A 14567-nucleotide genomic window follows, 5' to 3' on the forward strand; every position below is an offset into this window, starting at 1 on the left:
TTTTTAGTTGAAGCTTTGTTCGAAAACAAGGACTCGATGTGAAATTTGTATTTATTGACAAGACTAATAAATATAAATAGCCATTATACTAAGATWGTATAAGAGCTTTCGTTACTGTAGCTACAATAATAACATGAGTTCGATATGTGACACGACCTCACAAAAAGTATAGAATATATATTGTAGTTCTAATATCGATTTCGAATATTATTGTTAGGGATTGGAGTTCTTCTTCAAATTCGGCTATGCCTTCCTCATCATAACGCTTATGATAATGATATGGATGTCCTTGGCCCGCGCCTCGATGCACATGTACGAAATGGACGATTCACGCAATCCACCATGCACACAAAACGCACTTTGCACGTGTTCGAAATCRGCGCCGGATCTAGGTATAGTTCACTGTAAAGACGTGCCATTTCCGGCGTTACCCAAAATGGTGAACGAATCGAAGGTAAGAACGGAAAAATCAGCAAACAAGAATTTTTATTGAAGGAAATTTACACACTTGCGATAACGGTTTATTTGTTTTATATCCAAATTATATTATATATAAGGTCTTTTCGCTACACATGGAAAACACCGGTTTGCGGGAAATAGAATCATATTTCTTGCAATCGACAGGTTAGGAACTCTTTACCCATGAGATCTAAACATATTGACATTATTTTGTAATTCAAATKTCTTTCCGAACTTCTCAGGCATGTATCGATTGAAAATAAGTGGCAATCATTTGACGGAAATACCTGACGATGCCTTCACCGGTTTAGAACGGTCACTTTGGGAGCTATTGCTACCTCAAAATGATCTCGTTGAGATACCTTCAAAGTCCATACGACATCTTCAGAAGTTGCGCCACCTTGATTTGGGAAACAACCATATCACCCATGTGCAGCACGACTCTTTTCGTGGCCTTGAGGACTCACTGCAATGGTTGATTTTACGAGATAATTGCATATCTATGCTGATGGCACATAGCTTCTCGGGCTTACTTATATTGGAAACATTGGATTTGAGTGGCAACAATTTGTTTGAAATTGATCCTAATGTCTTTGTGGATGGAATGCCGCGATTGACCAAGCTTTTACTGACCGACAATATTCTTTCCGAGATTCCTTATGATGCGCTTGGACCTTTAAAAAGTTTGCGTACTCTGGACATATCCCATAATGTGATATGGTCCTTGGGTGGCAACGATACATACGACATAAAATCCGCCACAAAGCTTAATTTGGACAATTTGCATTTAGAATACAATAACATTGATATGTTGCCACCAAATTCATTCAAAAACTTCGATATTGTGAACAGGACATTCTTCGATGGTAATCCCATACACACTCTTAGGGTGAGTGATTAGCTGGAATCAATATAATATCTGCCTAATATTGATTATACTTCTTCATATGGTACGCCTAGGAGGACGCCTTCAAACCGGCCAAAATAAGAGAGATCTATATGCGTTACTGCGGCCTGACTAACGTATCGCCGCTGGCTTTCGACAGCTTAGTCAACAGTTTGCAGATYCTGGATCTGTCGGGCAACAACTTAACGCACTTACATCACAAACTATTTAACAATTTCGATGTGTTAAGGTGAGTACGAGGTAATGTCCGGTTACCCATTAAGGGTTGGGGTAGCAAACTACTTATTTTTGAAAGCAAAGCTTAAAATACTTTCCTGAGGTTAATACGTCATACAAAACCATAGGTACACATATGTATGTATATAGTTTACATATTTACTAGCATATGCGCATATGAGTGGGCATACTAGTAGCATTGATGTGTTCCATGAGCTGTGGCGTTGGTATGTGGAGGCTAAAAGTGGTACAACAGCTCGTGTGTGCGCTTGAGTATTGCGAGCGTAGTCTACTAAGGCGAAACAGATGACGGCGCCGTGTTGCATTCACTGTCATTCTAATCCGATTGCCGCAATATGTTGACGCAAACCAAAAAAAAAAAAAAAATGCTTCAACTTATAAATGGTTCACGAAACCTATGGAAAGTACTGATCAACCAACCGCAGTGAAAAATAAAACTAAGCAAGAAACGTTTGCAGACGACCGAATTGGTGGAAATATTTGCACATTGTTAAAAGTAWACAATATGGCTTCTGCTGACTGTTATACAGGGCACTTAAATATAATGGCATGGTAATTACCATATACCGTTAGGTACTCAGCCACCGGTATTGCCGATTACTAAGTGACCTTTTTGACCACTTTTCAAATCTTTACACACTAACTGACAAACGCGTGCAAAGAGTACGAGAGCTTGGTGAATTTCCCAATTAGCAAATAAGTTTGATTTCTTTTTATAAATAATGTATGTTGAATCTCCGGAGMTTTCACAAATCCACTACAGCGATTTGCAGTAAATGGTTAATGTCTCTTTCATATTTACATATATATACATGTATACCCTAATGCAGAGTTATTAGCCTGCGGGACAACAAGATCAAGATCGAGCAGCCGCTGGAGACTTTCAACGCCATGCAGTACACCCTGCTCAAATTGGATTTAAGCGGAGATAAGAACGACCCAACAAATCTTCAGACTCTACGCAAGTAAGTCTCGCATTTGACATTGCTTAGCAGCAAAAACATTTGTATTTATTTGCAAAAAGTATGACCAGAATGCGGAATATGCGTTCGTTGTCAATGTCGCGCATGGGTAGTGCCACAACAATAGGTCCGGACGACTTCAAGGATTTCGGTGTGGARCTAGARGATTTACAAATCACTCGCGCCACACTCGCGACCATACAATCACATGCCTTCAAACATGTACGAGGCCTTAAGCATTTGGACTTCAGCGAGAACGGTATACAAACAATAGAAAACGACGCATTTCAYGAGGTAAGCCGCATTTTGAATAATTACGWTTTGGTTTTCAATATGTTACGTGAACACATGSAACGTTTATTTTGATGCCCTAGATTGGTCACTCTCTGATATCGTTAAAAATCTCGCATGGCTTCACGGGCACGGCGCTGCCGGCCGATCCATTGCGTCATTTGACCTCGCTRCAAGAACTGGACTTTAGTAACAACAAAATCACCAGCATGAGCGATACCAGTTTCCACTTCTTGAAAAATCTGCGGCTGTTGGAACTGCACGACAATCGCATCGAGCAGGTCATGAAGGGCACTTTCCAAGTAAACATCTGAGAGTTGAWCATCTAGAGAAAAAATGCATTGTGGATATRTATGTTCTTTCATTTGACAGGGTGACATCCATTCCAAATTGGAAGAGATATCGCTACGCTTCAATCACCTAACGCAAGTGTCGCAACATACATTCTTTGACCTGGAGGCTTTGAGGAAATTACATTTGGACGACAATAAGATTGAACGTGTCGAACGAAGAGCTTTTATGAATTTGGATGAGCTGGAACACCTCAGTTTGCGCGGCAATAAACTGAATAATTTAGCTGATGAGTCCTTCCAGGTATAAAATATTCATAAAAACTGGTCCATATATTTACAGCAGTACTATATTCGTAGTAATATTAATGAAATTATTTGCAAGTAATTCACTTTTTAAGTTTTTAAACGAACACTATATTGCCCAGTCTGATCCGCTAGAGAAAGCTGAAAATTAGCTACTTTTACTTTTAATAAGATAATCTCGGAGTGTGTAACCTCTACGAACCCCTGTCTAGAAAATCGAAATAATCGARTTCTTCGAAATCGGTCAAAACTGCCTTAAGTAGTTTCGTTGCATCCATTTTTGGTTGCGTATCTGCTCCACATATCTAGATTGCTAGGCGTTTCCTTATTGAAAAATCTGCCYGACTGTTTATTAATGGGTACTATATTTAATAAAACAGAACTTACCCAAATTGGAAATTCTCGACATGGCTTTCAATAATTTACCGAATTTCAACTTCGACTATTTTGACCAAGTAAGTGACCCATCACTTTTGAAAAGATATACCCACATAAAAACGAATTGAATTAACTTCTAGGTGGGCACCTTATCCACTCTCAATGTAAATGTGAGCCATAATCAAATCAAAATGCTAATGTACAATAGTTCGTGGGCAGGGCGAGCTGATCACGGTAAGAATCTCAGTTCGGATTTTGAAAGCACTTTAATCACCAGCTTTGTCTCCAGGTTCAATGCACCATTCAAATATAAAGTTATTGGACTTGTCACACAACAACATATCTTTGATACATCCAGGCTACTTCCGGCCAGCGGAGATTTCATTGACCCACCTATACATGGGCTACAACTCACTGATGGTAAGTGTCTAAAAAACGTAAAAATGTTATTATAATCTTTTAAGCAAATCAACAGAATGCAACGCGAGATGTGTTCGGTAATATGCCGCATCTGCAATGGTTGGACCTGTCTTATAATAGTATACGCGAGCTGGATTTCGATGCGTTTAAGAATACCAAGCAGCTGCAGGTGCGTGGAATGAAACATATACATTTATTTTTAGAAACTAAATATTTTTCATATTTTAATTACTTAGTTAATATATCTGGATCACAATTACCTAACGGACATACCCCAGGACATCTTCAAACCCATTTACGCCTTGCGCGTTATCGATCTGTCACATAACCATTTACGAGGTTTGCCTGACAATCTTTTCTATAATGGCGGCATGGAAAAGTAAAAATATAATWCAATGCATTCAACTTATTCAGGAACGTTAACTGTATTTTTCATTTCCTAACAGAATGGACGTTTCGCACAATATGCTGCTCAAAATACCCTCATCATCGCTGTCCAGCTTGGCCGCTCTAACCCTTTGTGAGCTGCACTTATCCAATAACTTCATTTCAACTATACACAGCATGGACTTATCCAATAAGTTCAGGGTTTGTATAACTTATGGGAGATACGACATACCTGGTAGTCGTGATGAATTTGTTTAATGTATTCTAATAATTTTATAGTCTCTGCGCTTCCTGGACATATCTTACAATTACTTGCTGCGGATAGACGACGCAGTTTTCGCCACAATGCCTCGACTCGCTGCACTTGACCTCTCACACAACCGTGATCTCAAAGTGATGGACAAGTCGTTTATGGGTTTGGAGAATTCACTCATTAAACTAGGAATGGAGAATGTTTCTTTGAGCACTATTCCCGAGATACGCTTAAAGTACTTGCGTGAATTGCGACTGGGTTATAACGAATTGCCGTCGATCCCGCAAGAGTTGGCCTTCAACATGAGTAATTTGCGCATGTTAGATTTGTCCAATAATGACTTGACTAATGTACCGCTAATGACACAATCACTGCCACATTTAAGGTTTGTCTTAGACGTCCTATAGTCCGTTACACTGTACTTTTACTATTGCTTTTTGATTTAACGTTCACAGGAAATTGATGCTCTCGGGCAATCCRATCACCTCGCTTAATAATAATAGTTTCGATGGTGTCAATGAGGATTTGGAGATGTTGGACATCTCCAATTTTCGTTTGCACTACTTCGAATATGGTTGTTTAGACTCATTGCCACATCTGCGCTCGCTCAAACTTACCGCATACTCGCATTTGGAGCATTTCAATATACCTCATTTGTTGCGACACCATCATAATGTACGTGAACTTTGGATTGAAGCGCCGCAACCGTTCACTCGAATCATAAAGAAGGGCTCGGGACCGAATCAGGACATTCAGCAGGTACAGATGGGTCAACCCACTGATTTGGCGCGCGAAATGGAGGGTCATCTACCATCGAAGTTGACGAATATAACTTTCAGTGGTCCGCAGTTTAGTAGCCTCAATGAACGCATTTTGAAGGTTAGTTCTGAGTATTCTTAAAGATGATTTTTATATAAAAACGACCCTTTRGGGTACTGGCGTATATAACATTTATATTTTGTTTTTTATAATACATTTTGCTATCTAAGCATCTGAACTCTTCGTTCCAAGTGGTATCGCTCTTTTAATGCATCATCTTGCYGAAGTTGACACTCATCACGATTTAYTATCTTTTTCTCCTTTTCAGGGCATGAGGTCGCCATACATATATATTCAACTATTTAACACTACACTGAAGGAGATACCGACCAATTTCTTCAAACATATGGGACGGGTCCGTAATATATCGTTGGATATACGCTACAACAATCGTATGTTGAAAAAGGTACCAAATCCCAATACAGGGAATGTACCTTTTCTGCCGAACAGCGTTTTTCTCACCGAACTTAAAATGTCCGATTCCGATTTGAACTGCGATTGTGATTTGGGGTTCGTAGCCACAATCTGTTAACAGAAAGTACATATGCAAATTTTATGGCTTTCAATAATTTTTTCGTTTATATTCTGCGTTTCAGTTGGGTAGAGTTTTGGCAGCGCAAACGAAGGCAGTACATTTGCTCGTCACAAACCTGGACTGACGCTGTGTTCAGAACATTTATGAATTCACCTTGCCAAGTGTATGGGCGACACAATTGCGACGACCACGATGATGATCTACGCGAGACCCGATGTGATAACAAAGGCGGACAGCAGTTGATGGAAGTAAGAATTTAATATCTTAATGCCATTAAAAAGGCAATGACTGAAAGCAGTTTTTGTGGATGCGAATGCTGAGGTTTATTAGCTTTTCTATTAACCATAATACCACACCTGTATAGTGCCCAAACAGTAAGAAGTTTCATTGAAATGTGTTATCCGATGTWCGATATAGGGACGCTAGCTGGGAGRTTGTTGACGGATTAATCTTATCTTTAATAAGTGTATCTTTAAATATTTYTTGCGATCGTAGAATATTAGTCACAACGGTATTCATATAATTCGACTTTATAAATTTTGTTCTAACTATCTTTAGCCTCAATGTATTTCTGTAGCGGTTTGCAAATTCCAAGAATCAAAGCTGGGGAAATACCTTCAGGTGTTGCTATAACTTAATATTGGAAAAATGTTGCTCAAATTGCTAATCGGTTAGTCATGACCCYGGCCATTGTCCACGTTTGACACCCGGGGTAATTATTCTGAGTGTGAAATTTCATGTGTTTGGCTTCTTTAATTATTGATTTATCGAACTTAGGGTGTGGTTATCGATTCCACCTTTAACGGACTGTCGGACAGACAGATAGTCACCCGGATTTAAACTCGGCTCGTCATCCTGATCATATATRTATATAGTTTTAGGTGATAGGCACAACCGTTAGGCGAACAAAAATATTATACTTTGGAGCAACATGTTGCAAGGGTATAAAATGTTCTTGAGATACTTCTTGTGACCATTTTCGAAGCTTTGTACTTCATTTCAGGTCACCCACCATCTAACACAAATAATACTGTACTTTCTTTCCAAAAAAAACTAAACTGAAAAAAAAACGATCTGATGTAGATCGATATGACCGTAAGAAGAACTGTTAGGAGAATAAAACTACAGTGCTATAAAATTTGGGTTCGTCGGAACACGTATTAATTGACAACAAAACTCGTAAAGAAAAGCTTTTGGTTAATATTAACTTACGGTTCAAATATAATAGGATGGTTTAATCTTGCACTGGTAGAATCAAGATAACTCAAAATAATAGCGGGTTTTTTTTAATATCTATAATTAATTTTTCTATCCTCAGGCCCTGAAATTCGATTTGGAATGTGGATGGGATAATGCAGGTTGTCGTGAAACGTTCATTCTGCTAATCACAGCCTTACTAATGATCGTTTTCTGGATGTGACTGTTGAGATGCGCATTCAAAGTGTCGGCAGATTTTTACAAAACCTTAGAGAAGGTATACGGAGACAATCCGCTTTAAAGAGCAGTAAAGATATATCAAAGTAAAAAGAGGTGAAGCGAAAAGAGGATGGAACGAATAGAGAACAAGTGTGCTACCCGATGAAACCCAAAATAAAGTACAATTCCCGGACCTCAGCTGAAATTGGATTCGTAGCGTTTTTGTAGTTTAACCGATAATTGAATGTGCTGGATSAACTTAAAAAATTATAATTATTATGAGCATATTTTTGTTTCACCAAAGTTGCGATAATGGAAATTAAAAGCACTTAAACACAAGTAATGCACTCATATATGTACATGTACAAGTATAGTATTATTGAATCGAAATTTATTCCCAGCTCTAATGGAAATAAGTTTTCTAATTTGTTTTTAAAGTACCTAAGCTTYCCTGTTTTTATGGCTTCAGTTAATGCTATTGCTTAAATAATTTTAAAATCATTATTTCTAAATGTTTTCGTATTTAAAATAAATATTTAAACAGAACTTTATTGTTTTTTTCTTTTTGTTCGTGATAAATTTCATGAACGTATATTACAAAAAAAAAAAAAAAAAAAAAGTTAACAATAAGTTAAACAACTTGAGAAGAGCTGAACTGAGTTGATTTTGGATGTTACAAACCACTATTAGTTGAGCTAAAAGTTTTGTGAATATGAAAATAAACGCGATAAGTTAAGTAGTTTTAAAGCAAAAGAAGTCTATATTAAAGGATACGAATTCCGTTTGTAAATGCAATAATCGATTTCAGTCATCAGACCGAAAGCTTTGGCAGTCTGATACATACAGGCTAGTTAAAGGAGTTCGTAACAATTTCTTCCATCTCTCGCTTATGCACTTTGCCAATGCCAGTTGCTGTGGTAGCTGCTTCAGACCGGCCAACGTATTTTAGCTGGGAAAAAGTTARTCAGTAATTGTAGTTGGAAATTCGTTATGGCAAATACGTATATATCGTAAATGCATGCACGTATGTATGTACCTGTTTGCCGATCAAGCACTCAAAACGTGGGCGTACAAAACTCCAAGCGCCCATATTGCGGTGCTCTTCCTGACTCCAAAGAAARGCTGTACACATGAAAATAGAACATAGTAAGTAGTTGAGTGGAGCTACATGTCGGTTGTTTGATGGAAGTTTACGTACTCTTTGCCTGTGTGTATTTAGCTATCTCTTGTTGCAGTTCATAGGCTGGAAAGGGGCATAATGACTCAAGCCGTATGAGGGCCGTATCGGTGATGCCTCTCTTTTGGCGCTCTTCATCTAGCACAAAGAAATGTTTGCCCGAACAGACTATGACTTTACGAACTTGGTCAGCAACAACAGTTGGGTCACCTGAGAAATACAATTCAAAAGCGAAAATGTAGTGCTACATTGTTGTCTAGTGAGTTATCTGAACTCCACTCAAATAAATATTTATTATGATCTAGTATATTGTTAATTAAGTTTCCTAATTAATTTTAAAATCCCACAAGCAAGAATAGCTCACCCAGCACATTGTGGAAATGTGTGCCCGGCTGGAAGTCAACATATGTGGATGTGGCAGCCGGATGACGTAACATTATTTTCGGGGCGACCACAACGAGAGGTTTGCGGAAATTGCGCAGCAATTGGCGGCGCAACAGATGGAAATACTGAGCCGAAGTGGTGGGATTAACAACGTTCACATTKACATTGTCACCATCGGGTGCGGTTTCTTTGGAGTCACACAACTGCAGAAAGCGTTCAATGCGACAGGAACTATGCTCGGATGCAGCGCCATCGTAGCCATGTGGCAGCAACATCACCAAGCCATTTGAGTCCATCCACTTGGCTATAAAGTTACAACGTGCATAACAAGAACTGYTAGGCATACATTTATTATRTARTYAATGTAAACTTACTCTCGCCTGTTATTATGTAATTGTCGATTATTATTTGTGCACCGTTCGCGAAATCGCCGAATTGAGCTTCCCAAATAATTAACTTTTGCGGATCGTCTATGGCCATTCCGTACTCATAGCCCAACACAGCCTCCTCGGAAAGTATGCTGTGTGCAATTTCTAGTTTGCCGCCGTTCCCACCTTTCAGGCTATTCAATGGTATGAACATTTCATTGGTCTTTTGATCGACCAGCATGACATGGCGATGAGAGAAGGTTCCACGTCCCACATCCTCCCCGCTAATGCGTACATGATGGCCTTGATACATAAGACTGCCGATCGCCAAGGCTTCCGCTGTGGACCAATCGATCTTTTCGCCGYTATCCAATTTCTTTCGTCGGCCCTCAATATGGGTTTTCAACAGATGCGGATGAACGTTCTAAAACACGACATTATAAGTAGTTTAGTAGGCTTTCATTATTTGAATAAAAAACTTACGAAATCTTCTGGGTGAAAAACACTCTGGTGGCCAATATAGTTAAGTAGTTGATAGTCAAGACCTGTGTCCCAGATGGTGAGTTTATCTGATGCACTTGTTAAACCGGTCCATTGCTTCCTAAAGTAATTTGCCTCGGGCTTATAACTTTCTGATATAGCCAATTCGGAATCTAAATAATTCCAGTAATCAGAACGCATYGATTTTGCCTGTTCGGAGTTGAGCACTCCATCCTCTATTAATTTCTCCACATACAAATCAGGTACGGATCTATGATATGGAACGGAATAATTCTTAGTAGATTTATTGTGTTAACATTTTGAATACTTTTAACAAACCGACTTGCGATTGTGTATGATTTGGTAAACTTGTGGATTCGTAAAAGTTGGATCGTCCATTTCATTATGTCCCCAACGACGAAAGCAATTCATATCAATGAATATATCTTTGCGGAATTCTCTTTGATATTCTATTGCCAATTGCGTTACTAAGGCGACTATTTCGGGATTGTCACCATTCACATGYAAAACGGGAGCTTGAATGGTTTTGGCCAAATCCGAAGCGTAGTCGGTGGATCGACCTCGGTCACCGGGTGTTGTAAAGCCAATCTGATTGTTCACAATCAGATGTATGCTGCCACCCACCTCAAAGTGTGGTACGTAGGCCATATTTAGACATTCCTGATTAACACCTTGACCAGCAAATGCGGCGTCACCATGAATGAGAACATTGAGTACTGTAGTACCAAAGGGTTTCGAGTGATCATCACTGAATGCACCATCACGRGTGCTTTGTTGTTTTGAGCGGGTTTTGCCCATGGCCACAGGATTTGCTGCCTAATGGGGGATGTGAGGRAGAAAAATTGAAAAGCTTTCTAGGATAAAATTAGACGATATTCACTCACTTCCAAATGCGATGGGTTTCTTATTAAACTCATATGTATCTTCTTTCCTTCCACGTCCAGGTCCTCGGAAGTATCTAGGTATGAAAATAGTACAACAATAGAGTTAAGGTTAAAATAATTTATGGATTTGATTTATTCAAAACATTAACTCAAAAAGCGACGTACGGAAATGACTTAAAGTATCAGACATAGCCGGTGCATCATCCGGAAACTCCGAYTCGCCGCTGAGCTTGTGGAAAATTTTTGCTGGTCGCATATTCAACATCGTCGTTTGGAGAGGCATACGTCCACGATGCGGCATTGCCACAACAATATCCCCAATGCCATCTAATGGTAAAAATAAAGGTGAGTAAAGGTTAACATATATCTGAGTCGGTGGAAACAATTTTGTTCTAATTTTAACATACTTTGTGCAGCGGTACGCAACAATTGCCAATAGAAGGCCAGTAGACTTTCGGCACCTTCTCCGCCATAGCGTTTAACACTTGCAAATCGAATCGCCATAAAATTGTCCCACGTTTGCGATTTTACCAGAAGTTCGGCAATCTGACGACGCGCWTCCCCTGAGAAGCTGAAACCCGGCTGCTGCTGCTGATATCCAAAAGAGAGTTGTTCAAAATGTCTCGATAGCCATTCGCGCTCCTCCAGGTTCTATTGCAATTAGCATTAATTAGAAAAGATTGTTAAACCATGGGCAAAGGGTCGAGGAGAGTTTGGAATAGACAACTAGTGCATAAGCGAGGATCAGCCGCAAAATATTACCTCAATGTAGTCGAATTCCGCACTGAGCGATCTGCCACAGTAAATGTTCTTCAACAACGTTGCCAATTCTATTACGGTTGCAGGGTTCCCTGTGCCCAATTGAGGTAAGTTTATTAAACCCTGCGAYTGTACGGAATTATCTAGAGCAAGCCCGTAAAACTCAGGGTTCAGTTCATCGATGGTGATGCTGTGGATGTGRCGTATTATTTATTTAAATGTTTATGTTCCAGGTTAATGAAGAATGTCATGTCAAATGAGGATTATATGGATGTATAGGTTTTTGTACTGTGTACCTATGTATATAATGGATAAGAGAAAGTGTGTATGTTCGAGTACTTATGATAACAACCTTTGCTGGTCTCTGATGCTGATAGGGTTRATAGCGGCCAGTTTGTGGCCATGCTTGCGATAGGCCTCGATCCAACGATAAACATTGCCTTGGGCATTCCTCGACTGCAGCACTTCGTTAGGCACTATGGATGAAAAGATTGACATTGATATGTAATCAAGGTTTAAATTATTATTTTGGTTTTAAATTGTTAGGAATGTATTAAGTTATATTTAAATTTTTGTTAATTATGTTCACAAGTCAATCTTAGCTGATTCTTCTATAAACAATTTACTGCTTATACTTGACTGCATTCATGTCTATCGAAAGTCCGAGTTAGAAAGAAGTATCTCTTTATTTAGCTATCAATGTGAGACCACAACATTCAATAAAATTCTCTTTTCTAAGATGTAAATCCATATTTCGTGTTAGGAGTACGAACTGAGTTAGTTACAGATACGTTACTTTTTRCTAATAGTTTTCTATAGACACATCCGTATTGAATGGTTTCATAAAAGTGTAATTCAATTTTTTTTATCTACATGGATTATGTTGCATGACGTTTAATTGAAAAATGCCCTTAAATTTCGTCGATACCATTGATTTTGAAAAATGCTGAGTTTAGTTTTGGGAGGATATGCAGCGTTMTTAATTTAAGAGAAGAGTAAAGCGAGCGCTGGATAATCTTATCAAACTTAAAAGAATATTAAAGAGAACTCACATAAATTGTGTATTCGAGTTTGATAAGCAAATAAATACAACACAACAAAAATGCGTGGGGTCTTGATACCATAACAAAATATATACTGGCTTTCACAGATTCTTAGATTTTGCGAATGAGTGAAAAAAGAACTTCAACTGTTTGCGCACAAAAYATAGATTTATATACAAATGTATATCTGCTGAACCACATCTATTAATACACAGTGTGATTAGCTTATCAATCATGTAGAGATTTTATCACATGAATAACCGCATGAGCTGATTACTTGCGCGGACTAAAAGAATAGGAACTATATACATATATTGTGCCAAATTTATGGTAAATATTTAATGTATTTTCTTGTTTGATCATTTTAGTTATTGGTTGGCTTGTAAATACCTCGAAAGACGCGTTTAGGCAAGGGCCTGTAACCATAGACACCGTTCTCACTTTGGTAGCCTCTGCGATGTACCTGCTGAAGGAGTAACGTTTGGGTATGGCGCGCAGCTGTAATTTGACGCAACATTTTCACTTTACTATTATTTAATTTTAATTTTACTGTTTAAAAAATATTAGAAATACTAATATACATATTTCATGAGCGATCTTCAGCTCAGATGATTCAATACTGATATGAGATGCGTGTCTACTATTTGGTAAAGCGTCTCCATTATCAGCGGACTATTTTCTTTTCTCATTGAATGCTTCGAAGTTCTCAGTTTGGAATGAGCGTTAAGAAGTGAGCACCGCCCGTCACTGAGTATAAGAGATTGTCCAAAGAGAATTCCAAACAGTTTTGAGATCATATTTAGATTTATGCTTCACGAAAGAACTCAATCAACAAGTGCTCTTGAGCATTMTTGCCCTCTTAATAAACTGCTAAATAAAATAAATAATTTTCAGGTCTGAGAGTTGGCTGTAGAAAAAATCATTCCGAAAAGTTTCAGAGAAGGCAACATCCTAATTCTAAGAAAATGTCTCCGGAACTTTTTGGAAGTAAATAAACTTTGCATTCTCAGTTTGTATGACAGCTAMAAATATACTATAGTGATACGATCTAAAAAAATTATTTGGGGTAGCGCTTTTTTTTTTGTAGCGCTACTTTGGAGTCCAAACGAACGCCCAGTGCTAATGTGTACAATTTGTTGCGTGGTGAAATTCATTTCAGAGTGGTTCACCWACGCAGGTTGAGTGATGCCAAACACTAATTTTCTAATGTACTCTAATGCAGCTCTTGGTACTGAAATGTGTCAAGGAGTACTGTTGGGATCAGTTTTATAATATTAGTAAGTAATAACAATAAAGAATTTTTTGAGTATCGCGAAGAAGTGTGAGCGTGTGTTTGCTTATAACGGGGCTTTTAAAACGGGCGTTACAAAAGTACATGAATATGGACAGCAAACAACGGCATATTTTTCTCRCTTGCATATTTCTTTTCAATCAGGTTTGCCACGGAAAGATATACGGTCTCAAAATTATTAAAATCTTTAGTCAGTGACCTCAACATTAAGAGTGCTACGTCTAATTTATGATCGTCATAATGATCCTGTCAGATCACCAATTGAGCGTCTAGKGGAAAAATGTGAATCCACCGGCACAGTAAATCATCAATTGAGGAAGACCCAAATAAGTCTCTTACACGTCGTTCTAAAGTGCTGGGCATCTCTGTGACGTCATTGTGGCGAATTTTGCGAAAAGATCTTGGCCTACATTCTTATAAGATCAAATTGACCCAAGAACTGAATACGCTTGACCTCCAGAATGCTCGGATGTTCGTGAAATGGGTTGAGCAACAACTTG

General features: G+C 38.5%; 2 protein-coding genes across 3 annotated transcripts in view; one reads left to right on the plus strand and one right to left on the minus strand.

Annotated features, from left to right (window-relative positions):
* Positions 1-7804, plus strand: part of LOC108978721 (chaoptin) — an 8677-nt gene extending 873 nt beyond the window's left edge. Inside the window, exons 2-20 of one of the 2 annotated variants that reach the window (XM_018949131.1) lie at positions 218-454; positions 558-624; positions 702-1348; positions 1420-1595; positions 2434-2568; positions 2628-2859; positions 2940-3158; positions 3229-3450; positions 3833-3907; positions 3971-4064; positions 4120-4250; positions 4306-4419; positions 4487-4629; positions 4697-4838; positions 4917-5275; positions 5346-5769; positions 5978-6219; positions 6306-6492; positions 7563-7804. In XM_018949131.1, coding sequence (XP_018804676.1) covers positions 218-454; positions 558-624; positions 702-1348; positions 1420-1595; positions 2434-2568; positions 2628-2859; positions 2940-3158; positions 3229-3450; positions 3833-3907; positions 3971-4064; positions 4120-4250; positions 4306-4419; positions 4487-4629; positions 4697-4838; positions 4917-5275; positions 5346-5769; positions 5978-6219; positions 6306-6492; positions 7563-7664 — 3948 coding nt within the window. In that variant the 3' untranslated portion in view covers positions 7665-7804. The remainder of the gene's footprint in view (positions 1-217; positions 455-557; positions 625-701; positions 1349-1419; positions 1596-2433; positions 2569-2627; positions 2860-2939; positions 3159-3228; positions 3451-3832; positions 3908-3970; positions 4065-4119; positions 4251-4305; positions 4420-4486; positions 4630-4696; positions 4839-4916; positions 5276-5345; positions 5770-5977; positions 6220-6305; positions 6493-7562) is intronic. The other variant, XM_018949132.1, reaches the window with a different exon arrangement.
* Positions 7805-8392: 588 nt separating this feature from the next.
* On the minus strand, positions 8393-13378 carry LOC108978723 (probable 2-oxoglutarate dehydrogenase E1 component DHKTD1 homolog, mitochondrial). Its single transcript, XM_018949133.1, has 13 exons — positions 13167-13378; positions 12086-12209; positions 11737-11923; positions 11382-11625; positions 11140-11301; positions 10975-11048; positions 10413-10906; positions 10073-10340; positions 9596-10013; positions 9202-9525; positions 8859-9047; positions 8697-8782; positions 8393-8609 (listed from the first exon to the last, which is right to left on the minus strand). The coding sequence occupies exons 1-13, from the start codon at positions 13291-13293 to the stop codon at positions 8508-8510; spliced, it is 2799 nt and encodes a 932-aa protein (XP_018804678.1). The 5' UTR covers positions 13294-13378; the 3' UTR covers positions 8393-8507.
* Between the last annotated feature and the right edge of the window lie 1189 nt (positions 13379-14567).

This window comes from Bactrocera latifrons, unplaced genomic scaffold, assembly GCF_001853355.1.
Source record: "Bactrocera latifrons isolate USDA-ARS-PBARC rearing strain unplaced genomic scaffold, ASM185335v1 scaffold_126, whole genome shotgun sequence".
Taxonomy (NCBI): domain Eukaryota; kingdom Metazoa; phylum Arthropoda; class Insecta; order Diptera; family Tephritidae; genus Bactrocera; species Bactrocera latifrons.